Below are 27165 nucleotides of genomic sequence, written 5' to 3'. Positions count from 1 at the left end.
AACCCTCCTACACTGTTGGTGGGAATGCAAGCTGGAGCAGCCACTCTGGAAAACAGTATGGAGGTTCCTCAAAACGTTGAAAATAGAGCTACCATACGACCCAGCAATTGCAGTACTGGGTATTTACCCCAAAGATACAAATATAGGGATCCGACGGGTACGTGCACCCTGATGTTTATAGCAGCAATGTCCACAATAGCCAAACCATGGAAAGAGCCAAGATGTCCATCGACAGATGAATGGATAAAGATGTGGTAGATATATACAATGGAATATTATGCAGCCATCAAAAGGAATGAAATCTTGCCATTTGCAACGATGTGGATGGAACTGGAGGGTATTATGCTGAGCGAAATAAGTCAATCAGAGAAAGACATGTATCATATGATCTCACTGATATGAGAAATTCTTAATCTCAGGAAACAAATTGAGGGTTGCTGGTGTGGTGGGGGGTGGGAGGCATGGGGTGGCTGGGTGATAGATATTGAGGATGGTATGTGCTATGGTGAGCGCTGTAAATTGTGTTAGATGGTTGAATCACAGACCTTTACCTCAGAAACAAACAATACATTATATGTTAAAAAAAGGAAGAAGAGAGTAGGAAGGGAAAAATGAAGGGGGGGAAATCGGAGGGGAAGATGAACCATGAGAGACTATGGACTCTGAGAAACAAAGTGAAGGTTCTAGAGGGGAGGGGGGTGGGGGGATGGGTTAGCCTGGTGACGGGTATTAAAGAGGGCACATATTGAATGGAGCACTGGGTGATATACGTAAACAATGAATCATGGAACACTACATCAAAAGTAATGATGTAATGTATGGTGATTAACAGAACATAAAAAAAACTAATGATGTAATGTATGGTGATTAACATAATAAAATAAAAAAAAGAATTCATAGGAAAATATAACATGATATTTATACAAATATCAACAGTAGCTAACACATATTCGAGCCCTTACTACATATTAGGTAATATGCTCACAGATTACATACATTATGACAAGGTCAAGCATCTGTAAGTGATAGAGGTAAGAAAGCTAAGTTTTAATATAAACATTTCTATTTGAAACACCAGTTAAATACCTTATTAAAGGATAACAACTGAGCTAGGGCATCTTCTGGAAAAATATGAAAGAAAAAAAGAATGTATTTATCTTGAATAATGAAACTGTAAAATAAAATACTTATGGTTTTCAAAGTTTATGAGAATCTTTACAGGTTTTTCAAAACCTCTATCACTCTATGACCCTGCTCCTACCAAGACTCCTTAGGATCAATGTATAAAGAGCTGTTATAAATGGGAATGTATGTCTCATAAGGAAATAGCATAAAGACACAGAGAGAGAGAGAACAAATGGATTAAATTGCTTTTTATTGGTTAATGACAATTTTATTTGGTACTTAACTTCACCCGAACTTCCCTTCCTTATACTCTTCAAACCACTGTTATCTAAACTTACCTGATGAAAAAAAATCACCTGGAGCATTTGTTAAAAACCTATTACTTACATGAAAACTATAATTCTAAGAATCTGTATTTATAACAAGTTCTCTCTGAAAGTCAAAATAATTTGGCACATTTGTCAAATTTTCCTGGGTGTCATCTCAAATCCAATAAATCAGAATTTCTGGAGGAAAGACAACTGAAGTTGTATGAACATAACTGGGATTTGTATCAAAGAAAAAAGAACCTCCAATCTAATGTATAAATTTATTTAGAATCATTGCTTTTTAAGCTATTTTCCAAGTATATATTAATGAATGATTGTTACACTGATATTCTTTAATAAAAATAGTTATTACTATATTGCTTAAACATAAAGCAAACATTTTTATTAGACTCAGGTAAAATTTTTGAATGTATATTTGAAAACCCCATCCTAACTCATATTTTCTTCAATATGTGGCAAAACATACATGGAATCATAAGCAAACAAGAAAACAAACAAAAAGGAAAGAAAAAGAAATGACATTCCCTCTGCCATATGTGGGTGCATCATGTCTATTATGGTTGTTCCTGTGTATAAATATTCCTGTGGATAAAAGGTAGAGTGTGCCCTAAAGAAGGTGGACAATCTCACAGTCATATATCCAAAAAAGACCCTTGAACCTGGAAGGGATAACTGGCCTTAAACATGTGGAAATACGAACTCTTATATTTCTGTCCTTTTGTTTTTTTCAATTCTGGATGTTCAAATGGTTAGTTACTCTAACACAAAGATGGAGTCCAATATAATATATATATATGTGTGTGTGTGTATATATATATATAATATATATTATATACATATATAATATATATAATGGAATATCTCTCTAGAAAACCCCAGGTGATAGTGAGTAAATTATAAATCTAATTATATAGTTGCACATTTCTCTGCATTTTCTCTTGTTATTTTTTATGTTTAGAGCAGACTTTTAAAAACACATTTCAACCTGGTCTCTGAATATCTATATTCTACTGGATATTAAGCAAAGGTATATTTAATGGGCCAAAATATTAACTGTAGAGCAACATCCCCTCCTTGAAGCCAGCATTACTGAAGAAGCAGATACCAGTGTAACCTCCAATCTCAGGAAACAAGATTCAGGACTACTAGGATTAGCTAAAACTCCCTCAAGAAAAGTCTCTGTGTATTACCAAATCTGGAGGTTTAACACTTAACCTTCTGAAAGAGCTAATTATCTATAAATCCAAAGTGCATGATACATACACTATACAAACCACTGTGAACTCTGAATCTCCAGTCTAAAAACTGGTTCTATTATCTAAACCAAATGAGGTTAAAGGAAGAAGTGGGAAGGAGAACAAGGAAAGGAGGAGGAGGGAAAAGGGAAGAAGGGGAAAATTAGAGGAAGATAAAAAGGATGAACAAAAGAGGAGTTAGAGGTAAAGGAGAGACAAGAGAATATTGAGGAGGAGAAAAGGAAAGGAAGAGGAAGAACAAGATAGAACTGTAATTAAAGCAAAATTCCTGCAAATGTTCTTCAAACATAATTCCTCAGAACTATAATTAAAGTAACATAAAGTTCATATACAAGTTTGCCTTTGAATAAACTCTGAATAATGTAATTGTTAAAATTCTTTAATATTGTTTTCATAAACATGCTGAAAATTGAAAAGACACTGTATTATTTCTATGTAACATATAGCAAATTTATATATTACATAAATTATTATATATAATGACATATCAATTATGTATCATATATACCAAAATTTTAGGATCAAAATAAAGATATAAGGATGTGTCAGTAGTTAGGATTCTAAGTAACTGTATTTTCCATCAAACCTGTGTAAAACACCTTCTCAATAAGCATAAAATCTCTCTTAATGCTCATGGATAATGCTCTAATTCTCTACAAATCCAAAAATTAACTTAGTTTTGCAGTGTACATTACCATGCTAGAACAACAAGGCTGGTAAGCTTTTAATTTTAAAAGCATATCACATAGCAACAACCTACATTACTTGGTCTTTATTGTCCTGACTACCTTTCTTCCTCTTGCCCCATGGTAAAGGTACTTGGCTTACTGCCCTACAAGGACACTGACCACAACAAGGCCCAGGCCTTCTTTTTCACTTTATCAACAGTAACACCTCATTTATTTTACACCACTAGAAAATAAATTGCTCAATAAAAATTAGCTGTCCAGATAAATACAACCTACTCCTTCAGGAAATAAAAGGGTTCTTTTTGGTTGTTAAAGCATATTTTATTCATTTATCCAACATATACTAATTAGCAGTCCACCAAGTTCAAAACTCTGTGGCAGGTTTATGAGGGAATACAAAAATGAATCCAACACACAGCTTAGTTTCAACAGTTACTAAAAAATGCACATATAAATGAGTAATAAAGATTTAAAAGAAATAATTGCTGTAAGAAATACTGAAATAATATGCTATGAGAGAGATTATATCAGAGAGCAAGGAAAATCAAGGAAAGATTCCATGGAAATGGTGTTATATGGAATGGAACCTAACAATTAGGTGGGATTTGAAGACCTACAGCCATAAGTGAGGAGACATGTAAATGTTTTCACACCAGAGACTGAATATTTGAAAAGGAAAAGATAAAAAGTGAAACATGTACAGTAGTTCAGTTTTGACAGAATAAAGGGTATAAGCAAGAAGCTGAAAATGAAATCCAAATCATGAAGGACTAGGCTAAAAATGTTAATTTATTCTTAGTTAGTGAGAAGCCAATGACTGGTTTGAGCAGTGGAATAATATGATCAAGTATATAAATCAGGTATTAGTATATAACACAGTTTGGGGAGGAAAAGACAAAGGATCCAAGATAAAGAGAGAACAATATGAAAAATTTAAGCAGCAATTAAGGAATTTTTTTTAAAGAGATATATTACAGAGATACAAAGTACCAGAGTGGAAAATTGCACTGATAACATAATCAAAAAGAGGATGAAGAACAAAGCTGACTCAAGTACCCACTATCATGAAGATGGTAGGCTGCTTAATCAAAACAGGGGACTTAAGAACATACTGAATATGGGACTAGAGATGTAAATTCAGTGTTACATATTCTGTAAAGATGAGGGGCCAGAAAGACATTTACATGGCAGTGTCTTTGGTAGATGAGGATATAAGAATAGAACTTGGAGATAAGAATAAGAGTGGAAAGCTATCATGAAACTGAATAAAAATTCCCCCAAAAATAAGCTCCACAAAAGCAGGAATGTTATCTGTTTTGTTCACTGTCTTATTTCTAGTGCCTACAACAGTGTCTGGAACTAAGAATGCCATAGAATAGATCCCAGTGAGTGAGCAAGCAAGTCAGACAGACACGCAAGAGGTCAAGAGCCTGATCTTTTTATGTGAATAATTAGACATAAAAATAAAAAGGAGAAGAGAAAAGCATTATGAGTCATAAGAAAAATCAATAAAAGAATATTATAGAAGTCATGATAGGTGAATTTTAAGACGGGGGAATGGTGAATTGTGTCATTCTCAATAGAAATATTTACTTATACCTACCTTACGGGGTTGAAAATCATATTTCACACAGTGCTGAAAACCTTTTCCTTTAGACTTCAGTGATGTGACTATTAGACAATTGCCAACGAAGTGAGCAGAGTAACCAACTCCTTTGCTAGTACGAAAACTGTAAAGAAAACTGAGAATAGTATAATATCCTCTGATACAAAGAACTATAAACCTAAAAATTATTAAATAAATAATATAAAACATTATTATGAAAATAAAACTCATTTCTCCATAGAGTAGAAGAGGTATTACATGTACCAAATAAAGACTAAACCATAAAAGGTTTAGAACAACTAAAGAAAGAACTTTAAATTGAGAAAACAGAAGACTACAGAACCTTCTGAAATTTCAATGTAAAATATCACAAATACATAAAAACAAATTAATGGCCAATGAAAGCCTAAGTAGATTTCATTTACCTTCAAGGACCCCTGAAATTAGCAAATACAGAAATCATTTACACAGCCACTGTTTTCAAAAACAACTTACTCCCAATTCTATTTATATCTTTAAAAATAGCTTACAAATTACAAAAAAAAATCAGAGCCAAGTTCGATAAATGATGTATGTAATCAAACGGAGTACATTTTTAGTCAAAAGAAGAAAAAAGATGTGTCTCCGAAATACAGTTATTTTCTTTGAAGGGAGCACTCCTCCTAGTTGTGAATTTAAGCACAGTCTTGTAAAAACTGTAAATGCTCCACAAAATAATGGTATTATTAAAATAAATGTATGATCTGCCAAAATGACCATTCTGAAATTCAACCCATTTATGTTTGGAAGTTCAGATGTTTGTTTAGAACTCCCTCTCATTACTCTCCTTATATAATCTTTTCTAATAGAGCTTACAAGCTATTAATAGCTCACATTTTTCTGCATTCATATTTCTGAGCCAATGTACAAAAGCACTTAGTTATTCTCTCATTAAATCTGATGTGATAGGTACTACTGTTATCTTCACTTTACAGCTGAAGACACTAAAACACAGGATCAATAAGTAGTGAAGATAAGACTTCACTTCTTCACTGCCTGGGGTCTTATTTCAAAGCATCGCAAGTATTAAATGAGGTAATACATGTAAACACTTACAATGCCTAGTGTATAGTAAGGCAATCAATGCAAGTTTGATGTTCTCATTACTGTGCATTATTGGTAAACTAAAATTACCAAGCTCTCGGTCCTTACAGGTCAACCTATCTGGGATTATCAACCCATTCTGTTAGTTATCTATGAAATAATTACTTTTATTATTTCATTGCATTTTCTTACATAGTAGTTATCACTAATATTTTTAAAGCATATCTTAATTATGCTCATAGAACAAAGGAAGTAAAAATGCAAAGTGATGAAATCTGGAAGGAATTTGTTTTTTTTCTCCCCTGGACTGGGGACTTGCATGTCCACTAACAATCCCCTAACTAGTCTATATTGATGTGGACTGGACAGAGAAGGTTTGTAAATCTTGACTTTCAAACTGTAATTGGAAAAAAATATAGTGAGGCTGGTTGCCTAAAACCAATAGCAAAAAATGAATAAATAAAATAAACGACATGCGTCTTTATAGTTTTAACATATATAAATATAAATATATATATACACAAACACATACACATTCTATTTAATATGTTGCCTTGACACTCTGTTACATATTTATAAAACTGAAATACTTAAGACAAAAGTACTAAAATTATATATATTACTTACCAATAAAGATAAGGTTTATCCTTATCCACATTAATGTTATTTAATGGATCCATACGAAACCAAGTATTTAGAGTAAAGCCATTCTGATAAGGCCACTTTGCAATAGGAGGCAATGCAATTGCCTACAAGGCAATGAAAAAAGAAAAGTATCAGCTAAAGAAAATGTGATAGTAACCAAGGTCAAATATAGCCTTACAGATCAAAAAACAATGAAGATATAAATATCAGAAAATCATAGACTTATCCCCAGCCAATGGCCTTAGCACTTTCTGTATCACCAGTTTCAACATCCAGTCCACTAGACCCTAAACTAGAACTTAAAGATTGCATTAAACTGAGGAAAGAATTTGAGCCAAGCTGCCCTTCAAGTTTTCTAGACCTACTCTTCCACCAAGAAAAAGACAAGTAGTCCAAGAGATCATTTGTTATCTTCACAGTAGGACTGGGGACTTCTCCTTTTTATTTTTATGTCTAATTATTTCTTCTGTATCTCCACAGTAGGATTTAGAGCCCTAAATCACATACAGTTGCAAACACTAGTGAACAAAATTACAATGGAAAAAAAGTCTTACAAAAGAAAAATCTAACCTTGAGTGATAATGAAATAATACTAGTCTTTGGTCTTGCTACAACTGGTACCAAATACGAACCTGAGAGGCTCTAGAATAGCCTTTTCCTTGGTTTCATTGTGGACTTCCAATAACTCCATGGATAAATAAGGATCTTTATATTATGGCCAATCTCTTCAACAAGATAGTTACCTTTACTGAAAGATATTCTCTTAAATTTAGTATATAACAGCTAGACTAAATGTTTTAGGGACCTAAAATTGCCCATTTCTAGATGGTACTCCTCAATCTTTGGCTCCTACTTCTGTACCAACCAAAGCCTTCTATACAGTATATACTGTATCTCCAGGCTTTCCCTACTCTTTTTAGCTAATGCATACATCCTCCCTTAGTCAATGCACAAAAGCTAACTTTGTATAGTACTGCCATGTATGTGAAACCCAAGCACATTTACAGCCAAACCATTTGTGCCCTATCTCAACACTCATTTCCTAGATTCCTTACATATCCATCTGATCCCATGGTGTTAATGGCATATCCTTTGGGATACCTTTGTGATTTTGGATTTAAGCTGTTTTTACTCTTCTTCCATATCTCCTTCTAAAATATTCTGGTACCCACACTGGATGTTCCTCACTGTGTCCAGTGAGTCCACAGGACTCCAAAATCTATATCCTTCACTGTCCCCTAATCCAACGGACTCCAAAATGTATGCTCCTATTTAATGTGCAAAAGAAAGAATTCTGATGTTTAGATGGAATGCTTTCAGTAAACTATTTCAGTGAATTAGAAGAATTCACTATTTCCTAAATTAAGCGGATTCATGAAACATACGACTATCATGAAAGGCAAATCTAAATAGTATATCCATAAAGGTCACAGATCACATAAAATGTCATACATTTGCCATTCACCTTTACATAAACCACTCTATAGAATTCTACTGCAAACTGCTCATATGAAGGCAGCATAGCTCATAGAAAGGCACCTTCACAGGATAAAATATAATTCAGAAGGCCTACTATATATGGTTATTTCAGAGGGAAAGTAAGCAGTGTCATAATTTTAGTGATCCAAAGGCACTGCTATCAACAGTGGTCCAGACAGTATGTACCCTCTTGTTACTATCATGCTCATCCAGAGATAAATTATCAAAAACACTGTAATGGCAAGGATTTTAAAATCAGCTCCTATATGAATTTTTCAGTAGTTCAATAGCAGAGATAACACACCTGGAAATAAGCCAATGTGTTACTAAAAACAAAACAAAACACTGAACTTAAGGTCAGGCAAATTTTAGTTCAGGCTATGACTCTGCTTTATGACCCTGAACAATGTTACACTGTTGAGGTTCTTTCCACAACTAATTTAACAGCAACACTATCATTTATATTATATATAACTTCTATGACTCAAATGAAATAACAACTGTTAAAGTTCTAGTTCCTTCTTTGCTTCCTCTCCTATGTAGACTATATTGCTAATTAATACTACCCTTCATGAAAATGAGTGATAGGGGAAAACCAAGAAAGGAGGAGTGGATAGTGTAAGTCCATCAAAATCCCCTGAACGAAAACAATTCATACATACACCACTAACAACATATAAGTAAAATTCTCTCTATGTGTGTGCATGCATGTGTGTGTAAAATGCATTACATATTGATAAAAAATATTCACAGATTTCTGGTAAATGGATCAAATGTCTAAAAACAGGATGACTTGCAACCCTACCGAGGCAATTCAAACCATTTATTAAAACAGTTTTAACACTCTGTTTTAGCTAATTTTGTTAATTCCACCAATAAGACAGTAACTTGTTTATATTTCTGCCAAAACACTTGGCTCTTCTTTCTCACCCTGTAAGTGATATCTACTAGATGTCAGATCAATAAAAGTTTTATAAAATATATTAAAATCTATGTATGTATGCAAAGAGAACTATTACATAAATCTGAGAAAACCAGTATCTTCTTAGGGACAGTGACAGTGTTTTCTCTGCTAAGTACCATCATGTGCATTTGATATGTGTTCCACCCTAACAATCTGATATGTAAAATTATTAACTTTCATCTGGAAAGAGATTTTTAACTTTCCTATTTTTGTTTCACAATTTTGTTACAATGGAAAATTATAACTTTAAAAAAAGGTTAGTAACAAAATATTAAGGGAAAAAATAAAATTAGGGGAATGGTTGATGAAATGAGAGACTACAGGGATGCTTATGCACTAATAATAACCAAAAAGCAAGAAATATTTACATGATGTTTTATAACTTATATAGTACTTAAATATTAAATAGTATATTATTTCATTATAGGCTCACAGTAACACTCTTCCATGAGAAAGTACTAATATTTTACATGAAAGTAAGCCAAGAAACATTAAGGGACTAGTCCTCCACAGTAATGAAGTAGAGGATTCAGAAATCAAAACCAGTTCTTCTAGTCAAAAGTTATACATACTCTCTGCAATGGTACACTGTTAGATAAAAATAATGAAATCAAGTAGACTGAGAAAGTAAGTTCTTTGAAAAGAACAACAAAATGGATAAACTTCCAGCTAGATTAATCAGGAAAAAAATCCAGTATCAAGAATGAAAGAGGAGGGGCGCCTGGGTGGCTCAGTCATTAAGCGTCTGCCTTCGGCTCGGGTCGTGATCCCAGGGTCCTGGGATTGAGCCCCACATTGAGCCCCACATCGGGCTCCCTGCTCCGCGGGGAAGCCTGCTTCTCCCTCTTCTACTCCCCCTGCTTGTGTTCTCTCTCTCACTATGTCTCTCTCTGTCAAATAAATAAATAAAATCTTAAAAAAAAAAAAATTTTAAAAAAAGAATGAAAGAGGAGGCATCACTAAATATCCTACAGACATTAAAAGGATAAGAAGGGGTATGATGATAAACTTATACAAATATATTCAACAACTTAGATTAACTGGACAAATTACTTGGAAGACACAAACTACCAAAGCTCACTCAAAAGGAAATAGAAACCTCCCTATATCCATTAAAGAAATTAAGTTCATAGTTAAAACCTTCCCACAAAGAAAACTCCAGGCCCAAATAGCTACAATAGTGAATTCTAGCATACATTTAAGAATAAGTAATATCAATTCTACATAAACTCTTTAATAGAAAGAATTAAATAGTTCCAAACTCATTGTATGAGGATTACTCTATCACCAAAACCAAAAAAGATATTATAGAAAAAGAAAACTACACCCCCAAATCATTCATAAAAATAATTGCAAAACTTCTTAGCATTACGTTAGCAAATCAAATCCAGTGTTGGATGAAAAGGTTAAAACATAGCGACCAACTAGTTTTTACCCCAGGAACACAAAGGTTGGTTTAACACTGAAATATCAATCATTGTAATTTACTACATTAATAAAGATTAAGAAGAAAAACCATATTTTCACTTCAATAAAATCAGAAAAGGCATTAGACAGAATTCAACAGTAATATCAACATGTTGATGATTAAAAAACCTCCTAGTACATAGGAACAGAAACAAAAGATACTTAAGACTTTATGTTAAAAACTGCAAAACACTGAAAAATCATAGAAAACTAAATAAAGGAAGAGATATACTTCGTTCATGAACTGGAAGACTCAATAATATTCTCTCCAAATTATTCTATATATTTAACACAATACAATCTAAATCACAGTAAGCATTTTACAAAATTTGACAAGTTTATTCACATGTATTGAAATGTTATCTAGAATAGCCAAAATTATTTTAAAATGAAGAACGAAGTTGGAGTACTTACACAATCTGAGTTCAAGAACTAGTTACTATACAGCTACGAAAATAAAGACAATCTGACATTGGCATAAATATGAGCAGAAACAGAGGACAAAGGAACCAAACACAGAGATCAGAAACAAATCCACACAAACACAGCCACATAGTTTTCAAGAAAGGTGCCAAGATAATCCAAAATGTTAAAGGACTGTCTCTTTAACAAATGGTTATGAAACAATTCAATATTCATATGCAAAACAAACAAAACTTTAACCTCCAACCTTCCCTCATATCATATTTTAAAAATTCACACAAAGGGAATCATAGACCTAAATATAAGAGCTAAAACAAAAGAACTCTTAGTAGAAAGCATAAGAAAAAAATGTGACCTTGGTTTATATTGATTTCTTAGATTACAACAGCATATGCCATAAAAAAAGTTTAATTCAACTTCATCAAAATTAAGATCTGTTTGCTTTAAGAAATACTGTTAAGAAAGTAAAAGCCAGATTGCGAAAAAATATTTGATAATTATCCATGTGACATTAAATTATACTCCAAATACATAATGAACTCTTAAGATAATAAAACTAACTCTTTTTTTTAACTGAATAAAGATTTGAACACAAATATCACAAAAGATGTAAAAACAACCAATAAACACATGAAAAACTGCTCAATAGCATCAGTCATTAGGGCAATACAAAATTATAACTACAATGAGTACCATTATATAACCATTTAAATGCCTCAAATTAAAAAGATGGACATTGTCCAGAATGCAGATCAACTGGGATTCTCATACACTGTTAAGGAGAATGCAAAATTTTCCACTATGGAAAGCAATCTGCCTGTTTCTCATGAAATGAAGTACACACTTAGCATAAAACCCAGCAATTACACTCATGTTTTTACTTACGAGATGAGAAAACATGCCCACAGAAGATCTATGTTCAAATAATCACAGCAGTTTTAATTACAATAGCCAAAACTGAAAACTCAAATAGTGAGTTGGATAAACTAGTAAATGAATAAACTGTGGCACTTCCATAAAATGTAACACAACTCAGAATAAAAAGGAACAGAATAAACTACTGGTAAGCTACAACATGGGCAACCTCAAAAGCATTACTGTAAACAAAACAAGATGAAACCAGAGAGGGAGACAAACCATAAGAGACTCAATCTCAGGAAACAAACTGAGGGTTGCTGGAGGGGATGGGGGTCGGAGGGATGGGGTGGCTCAGTGATGGACACTGGGGAGGGTATGTGCTATAGTGAGTACTGTGAATTGTGTAAGACGGATGAATCACAGACCTGTACCCCTGAAACAAATAATACATTATATGTTAATAAAAAATAAAAAACTTAAATAAATAAATAAAAATCTGAAAAAAAAAAGAGCATTAAGGTAAGTGAAAGAAGGCTGACAGAAAAGATTACATACTGTATGATTTTATTTATATGAAATTCTAGAAAAGGCAAAATCATAAAAACACAAAATAAATTGGAGGTTGCAAGGGACAGGGGCTGGGGAGAGGGGACTGGTTTCAAAGAGACACAAGGGAACTTTAGGAAGTGATGGAATTGTTCAAAATCATGACTGTGGTGGTAATTATGAACTTAAAACTCATCAAATCGTACTTTTAAATGGGTGAATTTTATGTGAATTATACCTTAACAGAGCTGAATTAAAAATAAATAAATAAAAATAAACACATGTATTTAAAACTTACCGCAGCACTACAACCAGGGAAATTGAAAAAAGTATCAGGACCATGTCTTTGTGGCATCTGATTAAGAACTGATAATAATTTTACAGCATGTCTTGGCTAAGGAAACAAGAAAAAGAAATGTCACTGTACAAATTTAGCAAAAATACCTAATCTATCATGTTAGACACTGGACTGTTTTCTAACTAGAAAGAAATTAATTTTACATCATTTACTAAACTCTTTAAGGAGAACAATTTCCATTACAAATTCAAGTTTATAGCTCTCTAGAGACAAATTGTGGAACATTAAGTATTAATGCACTAATACTGAATACTGTTCCCTCTGACCACAGCTTACCCAGATTCCACTTTCTCCTCGAAGCATGCTGAACAAAAGCTTCAACTCCTTGACAGTGATGCTGTAGCTGGCAAGAACCCCCAACATATCAACTAGAAGATCTTCAAAGGAAAATAAAGTTATTCTGAACTCTAGTCATGAGCTGCCATCTGTCAAGGTAATATACTTTTTGAAAGAGCAAAAGTTATCAATTCTCATTTCTACATACATATTTATCTAAATGTCCTCATGAATAGTCATTCTAATTAACAATTTTTAGGTCCTCAGATAGCCAAAAACATTGTATTCGAATTTTAGCATTTTTCCCCATCAGATTTACCATTACAATTAAGTTTCCTTAGCAAATATATAAAATAGATTCCCAGAATACACATACACACATACTCCTGCTATATTCAGGGAAAGGAAAGCAAAAATACGCAAAGGTATAATGATTTAACATTGTAAATTGGTTATTTTCAAATGAAAAAGTGAGAGTTGACCATATTTTATTTTAGAATTATCTATTCTTAATAAAATATATTCTTGAAATATTCCTTGCCCCATTAACAATAATTTTGAGCACTTACTCCTTGCCTGGCATTATTCCAAGTGGTTTACAGTTATTAAGTACACAAATCCTCATAACAAGCCTATGAAGTACTATTATTAGCCACTTCCTAAAATGAGGAAAGTGAGACATAAATAACCTAATCACCTTGCCCAAGAACACACTCTACTAAGTGGCAGGGTAAGGATTAAAACCTAGGCAGTATGGCTCCAGAGCCCTCTCTGTTACCTACTAGTCTCTAAATCAAAGTCTGACTTAAACATATTACCAGTGATATCCATTCTGTTCATGTGTTTATGTGCATATGAGACACACCAGCTCACCAGATAATAGGAAAATTATACATTTAATCTCTTGTCCTTGATTTCTTTTTCATCTAGACATTATGAGTAGTACCTCTATCAATCGTTCTTTGTAAGAAATTACACATCTAAATATTTATACTTTTCTCGATTTCTAAAGCACTTCCTAAGGATTAAAGATACTATGCAAATTATTACAATCAATACACATATACACTCTAAATAATTTATCATCAATTAATTTAAAAAGTGAGTTAGGATAAGTTCAAATAATTAGTTATTGATGTATAATATATATTATCCAATATCACAAATTAATAACTGGAATTTGAGACTTTAAAAATATTTATTATGTATCTATTTCAAAATAGAAATTTAATATACTTATTTTCATCAATAAATAATTGAATAATCTTACTTAATGCCACAATAAGTAAGCAATCCCTATGATTAAATTGTGACTATTGATATGCCATTTTTGAGATCTTTTAATGAAATAAAATGTTTCATCATTCAATAAAAAAGCTTATAGTTACTACAAATAAGTCAGAAGATCTTTTTTTTTTTAAGAAAAAATTCTAGATAGAAAATCAAGCACCTTAAAACCCTAAATTAATAGGAAGCAGTTTCAAGCAATTAGCTGCAATGGCAAATTCATAGATTCCTTAAACATTTACCTACAAATACTTTTCTAAAAAATTAAACTTCTTTTTCCAAACCTTTATCTCATCTTATATGTGTGTCACAAAAAGTAATCTATTAAATTGGTATTTAATTACAGAGTTATTAAAATTTCATATTTATTATACATATAACATAACCAAGTAGCTCAGTTTGATTTTATTGTAACAGGCGTTTTTTTCTGGACAAAATTTTTAAAGAAGAAAAAATACTCAGACTATAAAATTCTTTTATCAATTTAGTATAGATGTTTAACTACCTTCTAGTAATACCTACACATTAGTAAATGAAAAGTACCTCTTTGAACTTAACATCCTATAAATATTCAGAGTGAAAACTTAGTAGTGTTTTTTGGTGCTTCATTAGTATGTTATCTAAATTTTACTTTCTCTACTGAAAAGTAAGGTAGAGGTATTTTTCTGATGTTTATTCAATGATAAAATAACAAAAAGTGAAAGTTTTGTGTTAGCAGTATTATTATTATTGAGAAGCAAAGATAAGAGAATTAAGGAGCTTTATATAATAGAAAACATGAACATAAGAACTTTTGCAGTACTAATCAAGCTTACTATCATCTTATATCTCAAAGCTCATGAATTATGTACCAGTAAACTACTATGTAGGTGATTGTGGCTCATTTTCCAAAGTGCACTTTATAAAGTGGTAGCCACTTTATTTCAAAAAACAAACAAGCAAACAAAAAAACTTTAGGGACTAAACCCAGATATGAGGACTCAAAGATCACATGATGTTCTATACAACATGTAAGCACCAAACATATAAGCTTATGCAAATAAATTCCTGTTAAACAATGCTAGAATTTACAGAATGGTTTACAGATGGTACATATCATCATTAAAATGATGTTTTAAATCTGAATTTCATTTTTCATCAAGTTAATCACTAGTAACCAATATAGAGAATGCTAAATCATTCTAGAGATAGATGCCACCTTGAAAGCAATTAGAAATGATTTTAATATACTCTATTAGAAAAAAATGTTTAAATATTGTTTAAAAGACATTCATCTTTAACTTATTCTTCACTCCATTATTTCTTAATGTTTTGTTCTACTAATATTAAAATTAATTATGCATAAGTCCAAAATATGATAGAGGATTCTCTGGTGTCCAAACTACTTGTAAGGATCAGGTATGGTAGTGTGAGGAGTCATATTAGCACTTTTAAAATTATGAAAACCCTTTTGTATCAGAAGAGATTTATGCTGAAGATTCATGGCTTAAAAGAATCAACATTTTAAACTCTAAACTTATTTTCTGGGAATAGTGTTGCTCTGGGACCATCTTTCAAAACATTTCTACTGAAGTGCATCTAACAACAAAGGAGAATGAACTTGCAGGGAGATAAAGGATTGGCAATGAATAATCACAGATTTCAAAGTTATTTGAAGTAACATATAACAAGCACAAAAGTTAGTATTTTTATCTTGAAATTCCACGCAAATTTTATGTTCTATTCTAGATCTGTTTATTTTAATACAAAAGTTTCTCTAAAAAATATCAAAGTAAAATGGATACCTCCTAAAAATTCAACACGCCTATCCTAAGGATATTAGTTCTTCCTGTCATAGTTCCATATATGCCAAACTGAAAATCATGGAGCTCGAAGAAGTTGGTAAAGTGCTCATTATACAGACTTGTAATACATATTGTAAAATTTTAATTATGTAAAGTTTAACTAAGTACTATGTAAAAAGGTACTGTTTATTTTTCTGATAGATTTTGTGGTTATTTATTCCATGTAATTGAGATTTTCTAAAACCTGGAAAAGCAAAATCAGTAATTATGTTTGTCTAATAAAGAAGAAAGTGTCTTCCATTCTTCAAGTTTTCCCTTAATATACAGGGCAAATTTTCCATACATTTCTACTATTTTATTTTTATTTATTTATTTTTATTATGTTATGTTAATCACCATACATTACATCATTAAGTTTTTGATGTAGTGTTCCACGATTCATTGTTTGCGTATAACACCCAGTGCTCCATGCAGTACGTGCCCTCTTTAATACCCATCACCAGGCTATTTTAAATCAAGTTAGCTCCAACAAATTTATATTACCAAAAGAATATAAAGAAAAGTACGTGAATCTTTATAAACATTTAACGTATATTATCCTGTCAGATAACCTCATACCTGCTATCATGTCATCTACAGCACTCATTTTCAGCAATACTTGCTCAATTAGCCCAACTTCTGTGCTAGTCTGTAAATTCCGAACACTTTTTCGTAAAATGGCTGTAAACATGCTCCATATTTCTGCTTGACATGTTACATCACAGTGTTCCAAAAGCTCTGTCATGCATGTTATACTCTCAGCATCCTGGATAATAAAGTTCATCTCCAAGTCAAATTCTCCGCCAACCAGCTGAAAATAAACAAAAAGAAACAGTAACTAATGATAACATGAGTGATTATTTATAACAGTAAAATAAAAATAATAAAATAGTTCAAATAGCAGGACAGCATAGCTACTCTAAAAAATTTCAAGTCTTCTAGTCTAAAACTACCTTTGATAAAAATTTGAAAGCTACAGATTAAGGGTGCTGTAAGAATGAAAACTAGCAAAGTCTAGTTTTTTAAAAATGGAAAAAGTAATTTCAAATCAAATAGAGCAAAATGGTGCATGGGACTACTGGATAGGATTCAGGACAAATTACTAGAAAAAAGAATTTGGCTCCAAAAACTGATAATCATTAGAAAATGCAGAATTCGCTAAGGATAAATTTTAAGACATGAAGTTCATTTTCTTTTGTGATATTACCAGACTGACAAATCAGATGTAACAGAAAAGAAACAAAGGGCCTAATCTCCATGTACAGAAGATAAAGAAATATGAAACTGATACTAGCAAACTTATAGTAAAAGTTGAAATGATAGAATCAATGTTTAAAAATGTTTAAGAGAAATATAGCTAGTATCTTATAATACTTTACTTTAAAAAATGTGAATTGATATACAAAGATGATTTAATAGCAATGTATTTGACTTGTGACATTATATCAAGTGAGTCAAAAGTATTACTGTTCTCTATATCTTAAGAGTTTGGTTTTGTTTGTTCATTTGTTTTTTTGTTTTGTTTTGTTTGTTTGAATATTTTACATCTGTCTTTAGTTGCCAGAGAGGAGGTGGGCAGGGAGATGGGCAAAATACATAAAGGAGATTGAGAGGTACAAACTTCCAGTTAAAAATAAATAAGTCATGGAAATGAATAGTACAATAGTCAATAGCCAATAATACTGTCATAACGTTGCATGGTTACAACAGATGGTGACAACATGTGTGGTGAGCATTGAGTAATGCACAGAACTGTCGAATCACTATGTTGAACACCTGCAATTAATGTAACATTGTATGTCAACTCTACTTCAATAATAAATTTAAATATAAATTTAAAAAGTATTACTGTCCCTCCCAAATGCTACTTTAAGTACAATGATAGACAAATACACATAGAATAAAAGATATAATGATATTCTTATTCTCTATTGATCAAATCACATATGATGTATTAATTATATTGTTATAAGTACCATTCTTAAGAAGAACATTGAAAAACTAGATATTTTTTCTGGTCTAAAGAATAGAAAATTTAGGAAGACAATAATAGCCATATACAAAATACGTGATAAATCTGAAGTCATACATGCATTATTCATTCATTCAATAAATATTTTATTTACTAAAGACTAGAAATTACTGTTCTAGGAACTAGGGATATATCTGTGGACAAGAAAAAGCCCATGCACTAACAGTGTTAAGTTCCAGAAATAAAGATGTGTGTGTGTGTGTTAGAGTGTGTATATATATACACTCTAACTTATCCCCCCAGAAGTTGAAATTGGTTCATAAGTTACAGAAAGCATAAAAGAAGATATAAACTGTAAGTAGTTAGGAAAATGGAAATAAAGGAAAAATAAGATTAGGGGCAGATAGGTACCAGAAATTAGGTTCAAGAAGTAGAATTTTTTATCAAAGAAAAATGTTCATTAATAAGGGTAGATAACCACATGCTCTGGAGAAATATGATTAATCTTAATAATAATAATAATAATAATAATAATACCATCAGGTAAACTTATATGCCATTTAGTACTATTCTAAGGACTTTTCATATATTAAATAATTTAATTCTCAAGCAACAACTTATGAGAAAGGACCTATTATTTTCATTTTACAGATAAGGAAGAACTGGCACAGAAAATTTAATTTGGAAAAGATCACAAAACTAGTAGATAGATGATCCAGGATCAAAACCCAGTAAGTCTGTCTTCACACAAGTCCATACAAGCAATAAAATCTCATTTAAGAACATTTTTAAAGTCTTTTGAAATTTAAGAATTTGAAAAAAAATACTCTCAAATTTTAAAATTATCTTCTGTATTTTTTTCTTTAACAGCTCCAAACTCAACTTATGAGAAACTAGCCCTCATCCTAACTTCTGACCTTCTTTTTTTTTTTTTACTGACCTAGATATTCTCGGGTTAGAGCCTGGTTTTACTTCTGTGTATGAAACAACTTCAACTCCTCCTCCTATTTCTGTCTTATTAACAAAAATAGCTACTAGAATGGTTAAGAGATTTCAGACTTCCTGAATCAGATTTTAGCTGTACCACTCGCTGTGTGACCTTAATGACTCTACTTCCCTAAGTCTCAGTTACTTCATCTAAATATGGGAATAAAATTTCCTATCTAACAGTGTTGTAGTTACGAGGATTAAATAAAGTAATGAGAAAGTAGGCACTTAGGAACAAAGCCATATAGCTAGTATTCAGTTAAGGTTAGCTACTACCAGTTCTCTTATGACCTCAACTCTGAGCTAAAAAAAAAATGTAGTCATCTGATCACATATGTCTGAAGTACCATGAAACAGCTAGCTTAAGCCTTCTGTTTCCAGCAAATGTTAAATTATGTGGATCATGTACTCTCTTAGATATTAATTGTAGATCTATGAGAACCAACTCAAACATCTTTTTACCATAGCATGGTCTTATCAAAGAACTGCTTACTTTTCCACTATTATATGTCCAATTGACTTGGGTCACTACTCTAAATCGTGTAGACCAGTGGTTAGTAACTCAGAAGAGGTGCTCTAAAAGGGAACTATATAGAAGGGAAACAAACAAACAAAAAAAAAAAACACGTCTGAAAATCAATGATGTGGACATTGCCTGACTGAACTAAAAGAAGTAAATACTTAGGTTTAAGCCTATGAGCCTCTAAATAAATGTGTGTAAGAATTAGTATATACTAAAATGGGAGAGCACTGAAGAATTTTTTAGACTAATCTCCTTAATGAATTTTAAGTGCTTCCATAGAGTCTGGCATAACCAACAACCATTATGTAATGCGTAAATAACAGAGATGGGCTCAGCGGGAAGGAAAAAAAATAGTCTGCTTTTAAAGGAATCAACAATTAATATGTGTAATTCTAACAATCAGGCTCTGTTATGGGAAGCTCACAGTTCCATCTTTCACAGTTAAAAAACAATGCTCCTTTCTATATATCATTTAATTACAAAAGAGTACAATTTGGATCTCTGATTTCTTTGCCAGAAGCTGTAAAAATATTTATTGTAGATGTTGTAAAGTGGGCCTGTATTTTCAGATGGTCTTTCTAACCTTTACTATAATTTTTAATACTTTAGTGTTAATAAGGCTAAATGCTTACAAAACTATCATTCCAAGATGAGAGAAATATTTATTCCCTACTTACAAATGAGTGGTTCAATATTTACCAACTAAAGCACGTAAGAAAAAGTAGAAACAATTGGCTTTCATTATTTAAACTATTCTCTAACAATCCTATGAGGAAAATGCATAATTATCCTCCTAAAAGTGAAAATAAATGAGGTTAAATAGCATGAACAAGGTCACATATAAGTAATCCAGGATTCTAATCTACATTGAAAAATGAACCTAAGTACCTTCCTATTAAGTCAGAAGTATAAACTTAAGAAAAAAATAGAAACAAGATGTATCATAGATCTACAAAGAAATCAGTGTTTTATGAACTGTGTGTGGGATAAAAGAAGAGAAAATAATTTCTATGGGTAAGAAATAAAACATCCAGAGGCAGTAAATAAAAATTTTTAAAAACAACCAATTTATTTAAGGTTATTTCAGCAAGAAAGTAGAAGACTTTGAAGGCTCAATTACAGGAAAATTAGCAATAAACACTAAAAAAGAAAACTTATAGGGAAACCTTTTAAAAAGCAAAGAAAATGACACAAGAAAGCTGAAAAAGCTAAACCAAAAAAAGCTAAAATCACTGTTACCATAGTATAAAAGAGATTTATAAATCAATAAAGACTTCCTGTAAATCTGAACGTGTCATTGTAATACTCTATTTTCACAGTTAAGGGAGTTCTTTTCTTCCAGGCCTTTTCCTTAAAATTCTAAAAGGTATTGCCACTATAAGAAAAGTGGTCCACAGTGGTGCTTCCTACACAAGAATTGGTCATAGAGGAATTTATATAGAATAAATAGCACAGCTGAGCTTTTTAAATGAAATAACTCTTATTTACATAAAGAAATAAAATTTACTATATAAAAATTTAGAATATAAAATGCTGACTTGGAAAATATCATCTGAAAGGACTAAGTTTGTAATCAGTAGCAATTTAAGTATCTCTTATTTTTTAAATATAGAGCTTTTAAATATTTTTATTTTGAACTCTTAGATTATTAGAATCATATGGGATAATTCTTTTTCATTAATTAGATCAGACTGGACAATTATTAACCATTTGGATTTCTTTGCAACTTATCCTTCAGGATAAATTCTAAACTAGATAACACTGCCTATAAAGTCACAATTTAACGCCCCAGCTCCAGGTTCCTCTACTTCTCATTTGTTAGCTACAGTCATAGGAACATTTCCGCACTGCACATCTGTCACTTCATCTAAAACTTTTCACATATGTTAATCCCTATACATGACATAGTTCTCTTCCAACCTTTACATTTGTTAACTTCCATTAAGCCTCCAAATATCAGTTTAGATACCACTTAATCCAGAAAGCCTTCCCAGAACCCACAAAGATGGCCTTTCTCTGAATTCCCATTACAACCCATGCAGGCCATAGCAATCACTGCATGATACCATAGATGTTCACATGTATCTTTCTTTTTTTTTTTTTTTTAAAGATTTTATTTATTTATTTGACAGAGAAAGAGATAGTGAGAGCAGGAACACAAGCAGGGGGAGTGGGAGAGGGAGAAGCAGGCTTCCCGCCAAGCAGAGAGCCCGATGTGGGACTCGATCCCAGGACTCTGGGATCATGACCTGAGCCGAAGGCAGATGCTTAACGACTGAGCCACCCAGGCGCCCCACATGTATCTTTCTATCCCCCACATTACAATAAGCTTTGTAAGGGTAAGGACCATTTCTATCTAACTATCCACTATATCTACACCTCAAGCACAGTGCCAAGCCCGTGAAAATTACTCAGTGTTTAACATGGAATGGGAAGATAGCAAGATGGGAGTCCAGGAGGAAGGGGAAAAAGGGTCTAATTTGTGGCGAGTCACCAAGTTGTAAGCCAGACTATTCAAGTTTTCTCCTTCAGCAGTGAATTGCTCTTACTGCCATATAACTTTTTTAATGTTCCAGTGGGGATTACAAAGCCAGAGATGTTTTCTCATTCCTGATTATACCTTCAGTTGCCTTACTTTTTCTTCTATTATTACTTGGAAAATATATAAGGTTTAACAAGTAAAATTCAGAAGACTTGTACTCTTACTAAAGCACTAAGTATACTACATATAATTTTTAGTTGTTAAAATCAGGCTTCATTATATTTCCACTTCTAGTTTCTATTTTGAAGTGAAATCAGTTTACAACATCTTCCTTTGAAAAATAATGACATCACGAAAAAATGGCAGAATGGGCAACTCCAGAGCATGTTCTCCCTAAAAAACTAATAAGCTGGCAAAAACTGTCAAAATCAACTTCTGAAAAATTCTGGAGTCAAAACAAAAATGTACACTAACCAGGGGAAGACTTAGTGAAGAAAAGCTATTATTATCTGGTAAAAAGCAATGTCCCACCTATAATGCCCCAAACCCTGGAGGGCAACAATCATGAGGACAGCATCCTGCACAAGTTCCGAGGAACTGCTTTCTAGTTCCAGAGGAAGCAGCAGGAAACATATTCAAGGTTATGGGTCTCAACCAATCTGGCAGCTCCCTCAAGGACAAGTACAAAGAACTGTCTTTATCTCACCAAATTTAGAACACCTCCAGGGCTGGGACACTTCCGCTGAAAGCATTCAAAGGCACAGATACTAGCTGCAGCAGCCTAAGCTAAAGACAACACCTGGGACAAGCAATAAACAGACCTGGAAGCCTGGGAAGGAAGATGTGGGGAAAGAAGGTATGTGTGGGTATAATGTCTTTATACCCACACATCTCCAGGGCAGGTTGCACATTTAGAAAAAGCCTAAAAGCCTTAAAAAACCTAAGCTTTCACTTGGAACTGGCCTTTAGATTCAACACAAGTAGGAAGTAAAAGCTAGGAGAGAGCTGTAAACAGTCTGACTAAGCACTGCAGGAGTGCCCCAAAAGAGCAAATCTGCAAATACAGGAAGAGTATTTTTTGATTTTTCATTTTTTCTTTCCTTGGCTCAAGGCATTTAAGATAACTGTGTCAAAATATCAGCTGAGAGGCACCTGGGTGGCTCAGTCCTAGGATCAAGCCCTGCATTGGGCTCCCTGCTCCGTGGGGAGTCTGCTTCTCCCTTTCCCTCTGCCCCTCCCTCCACTCATGCTTTCTTTCTCTCTCTCATTTTCTCTCTCTCTCTAATAAAATCCTTTAAAAAAAAAAAATCAGCTGACCACTAAACAAACATAACTTCAATGGCTACACACAACAGAGAGTACAGACTTAGAAACTATTTTAGAAAATCACTAAGCAAACAACCCAAAACAGCAACAACAAACACAAGGGAAAGGAAAGAAGAATACGATTTCCAGCATTTCCACATGACAATATTCAAAATGTCCATTCGTCAACAAAAAAATTATGAGACATACAAAGAAATAAAAAGTATGGCCCATCTACAGAGAAAATATTAATTTAATGTTCAAACTTTGTCTTGATTATCTCCTTCCTCTACTCTGTCCTCCTGTTTACATTTTGTTTTCTTCCTCTTACTATATAGATGTCTTTTCCTATAAGCCAATCAAATTACTTTTAGAAGCAGATACAATCTAAATTTTAAAGGTACTGAATTATTAACCTCTAAAGAAGGAAATTTTGAGATAAACTTGTATCTGTAATTTTACAAAGAAAGAAAGTGGAAACATGATAATTAAGAACAATCATTTTGTGAACACCTATGTGCTGAATAATTTATGTGTATAGTCTCATTTAATTCTCACAATTTTGTAAGATAGCATCTCAAACAAAGAAATTGAGGTTAGCCGAAGTTAAGTAACCAGCCCAAGGTCCCAAAGCTAGTTTCAGGATCAGAATTTGTCTTGTCAATTTTATATAGAATTAAGGAGTATACAAAAACTAAAGAGACCACCCCAACACATAAATCTGTACCTCCATCAGTCATCTAATCTTCCAGATCTGCTACATGCATCATAAATGACTTTTAAGATAAATTTTCAGTATATAACAGGAAAATACTTTATAATTTGGACATGAACAGAATAAAAGTTAATGATCCCTGGGGCGCCTGGGTGGCTCAGTAGTTAAGCGGCTGCTTTCAGCTCAGGTCATGATCCCAAGGTCCTGGGATCGAGCCCCGCATCGGGCTTCCTCCTCTGTGGGAAGCCTGCTTCTCCCTCTCCCTCTCCCCCCTGCTTGTATTCCCTCTCTCGCTCTCTGTCAAATAAATAAAAAATCTTAAAAAAAAAAAGTTAATGATCCTAAACCCAGCTGACAAAGCAGTCGAGAAAAATAGAAAATTACTTGTTTGTTTCCTATTTCTTCCACAATAGTCCTCTCTACAAGTAATTCGTATTGGTAATCCTTCTGTGGTATAGAAATAACTATACCCAAGAGTATAACAAATGCTGCTACAAATATAGTCCATAAAAACTCTAGGGAATGGAGGAGAAAACAAAGTGAGTGACTTTCATACAATAAGTGCCTTCCTTAAAATATATTTAAAACAACTTACAGTTTATCAAAAGTGGTGTAACCACTTTTATAATTACTTAATAAGATTAAAACAAACAGATGATAAATACACCTGGCTGCTAGCAGCCAACCAATGAGTAAAAGGCAGTAAAAATTAAAAGTCTTAATTGCCAAACTGCAAAATAAAAACTTCTGCAGACATATAATAGCTGAGAGAATTCATTGCCCGCAGACTTACTACGAGAATTGTTAAAGTAAGTTCTTCCAACAGAAGGAAAATGATGCCAGATGGAAATATGAAATGACAAAAAAATTGAGGAATTCCAAAATTGCTAAGTCTGTTGTTAAATACAAGACTTTTTTTTTCTCATTTTGAAACTCTTTAAAAGATAACTAGCAAAACTAACAATGATGTATTAAGGGATTTACAAACATGTAGAAATAAAAACAATGACTGCAAGTGCACAAAGGACAGCAGAGGAAGAAATATAAGTATACTTTTGAAAGGTTCCTACCATATACCTGAAGTGACATATTACTTGAAGATAGAGAATAAGTTAATAATGTATATTGTAAACTCTAGGAAACACTAAATGTAAAAAAGAAACAGTATCAAAAACCTTAACAGACACCTCACTGAAGAAGATATACAGATGACAGAAAAGCATATAAGATGTTCCATACATCATATGTTATCGGGGAAACACAAATTAAACAACAAGATATCACTATACACCTATTAGAATGGCCAAAATCCAGTACACACTAACAATACCAAATGCTGCAAGGATATGGAACAATAGGAACTCTCATTCATTGCTGATGGGAATGCAAAATGGTACAGCCACTCTGGAAGACAGTTTGGTGGTTTCTAACAAAACTAAACATACCCTTACCATATGATTCAGTAATTGCACTCATTGGTATTCACTCACAGGAGCTGACAGCTTAGGAGCTGACAGCTTAGGTTTTCCACATGACAATATTCAAAATGTCCATTCGTCAACAAAAAAATTATGAGACATACAAAGAAATAAAAAGTATGGCCCATCTACAGAGAAAATACTAATTTAATGTTCAAACTTTGTCTTGATTATCTCCTTCCTCTACTCTGTCCTCCTGTTTACATTTTGTTTTCTTCCTCTTACTATACAGATGTCTTTAGATTCATTCATATTTGGGATTGCTATGTCATTTTGCTGAATTACCCCCTTCCTCCTTATGGAAAGTTTCTATTTTTCTTTTATAAAGTCTACTTTATAGTAGACACAAAAATCTGCAGATGGATGTTTATTTATTTTTTAATTTTATTTTATTATGTTATGTTAGTCACCATACATCATTAGTTTTTGATGTGGTGATCCATGATTCATTGTTTTTGTATAACACCCAGTACTCCATGCAGTACGTGCCCTCCTTAATACCCATCACCGGTCTAACCCATCCCCCTCCCCTCTAAAACCCTCAGTTTGTTTCTCAGAGTCCATAGTCTCTCATGGTTCATCTCTCCCTCTGATTTCCCTCCCTTCATTTTTCCCTCCCTTCTGCTAATGTTCTCCAGGCTATTCCTTATGTTCCACAAATAGGTGAAACCATATGATAATTGACTTTCTCTGCCTGACTTCTTTCACTTAGCATAATCTCCTCCAGTCCCATCTGTGTTGATGTAAAAGTTGAGTATTCATCCTTTCTGATGGCTGAGTAATATTCCTTTGTATATATGGACCACATCTTCTCTATCCATTCATCTGTTGAAGGGCATCTTGGCTCATTTCACAGTTTGGCTATTGTAGACATTGCTGCTATGAACACTGGGGTGCGTATGCCCTTCTTTTCACTACATCTTTGTCTTTGGGGTAAATACCCAGGAGTGCAATTGCTGGGTCATAGCGTAGTTCTATTTTTAATTTTTTGAGGCATCTCCACACTGTTTTCCAAAGTGGCTGTACCAACTTGCATTCCCATCAGCAATGTAAGAGGGTTCCCCTTTCTCCACAACCTTGCCAACATTTGTTGTTTCTTGCCCTGTCAATTTTTGCCATTCTATCTGGTGTAAGGTGGTATCTCAGTGTGGTTTTGATTGAATTTCCCTGATGGGTAATGATGATGAACATTTTTTCATGTGTCTATTAGCCATCAGTATGTCTTCTTCAGAGAAGTGTCTGTTCATGTCTTCTGCCCGTTTTTTGACTTGATTATTTGTTTTTTGGGTGTTGAGTTTGAGAAGTTCTTTACAGATCTTGGATACCAGTCCTTTATTTGCAGTGTCATTTGCAAATATCTTCTCCCATTCTGTGGGTTGCCTCTTTGTTTTGTTCACTGTTTCCTTTGCTTGCACATGGATGTTTATAGTAGCTTTTTTTTTTTTTTTGGAATTTTTTTTTTATTCTTATGTTAATCCCCATACATTAC

General features: G+C 32.9%; 1 protein-coding gene across 1 annotated transcript in view; it reads right to left on the bottom strand.

Moving 5' to 3' along the window:
• The window catches only part of NBEA (neurobeachin), a 609173-nt gene that overhangs the window by 518082 nt on the left and 63926 nt on the right, over nt 1-27165 (bottom strand). Inside the window, exons 2-6 of the mRNA XM_081815498.1 lie at nt 16794-17025; nt 13105-13205; nt 12769-12864; nt 6716-6837; nt 4988-5129 (exon numbers count right to left, since the gene is read on the bottom strand). Of these exons, the coding sequence (XP_081671624.1) occupies nt 4988-5129; nt 6716-6837; nt 12769-12864; nt 13105-13205; nt 16794-17025 (693 nt within the window). The remainder of the gene's footprint in view (nt 1-4987; nt 5130-6715; nt 6838-12768; nt 12865-13104; nt 13206-16793; nt 17026-27165) is intronic.

The sequence above is a fragment of the Leptonychotes weddellii genome, chromosome 3 (assembly GCF_054177405.1).
Source record: "Leptonychotes weddellii isolate Sample4059 chromosome 3, ASM5417740v2, whole genome shotgun sequence".
NCBI classification, from domain to species: Eukaryota; Metazoa; Chordata; class Mammalia; order Carnivora; family Phocidae; genus Leptonychotes; species Leptonychotes weddellii.
The sequence above is the reverse complement of the archived record's forward strand: the minus strand, read 5'-3'. Positions and strand labels throughout refer to the sequence as shown.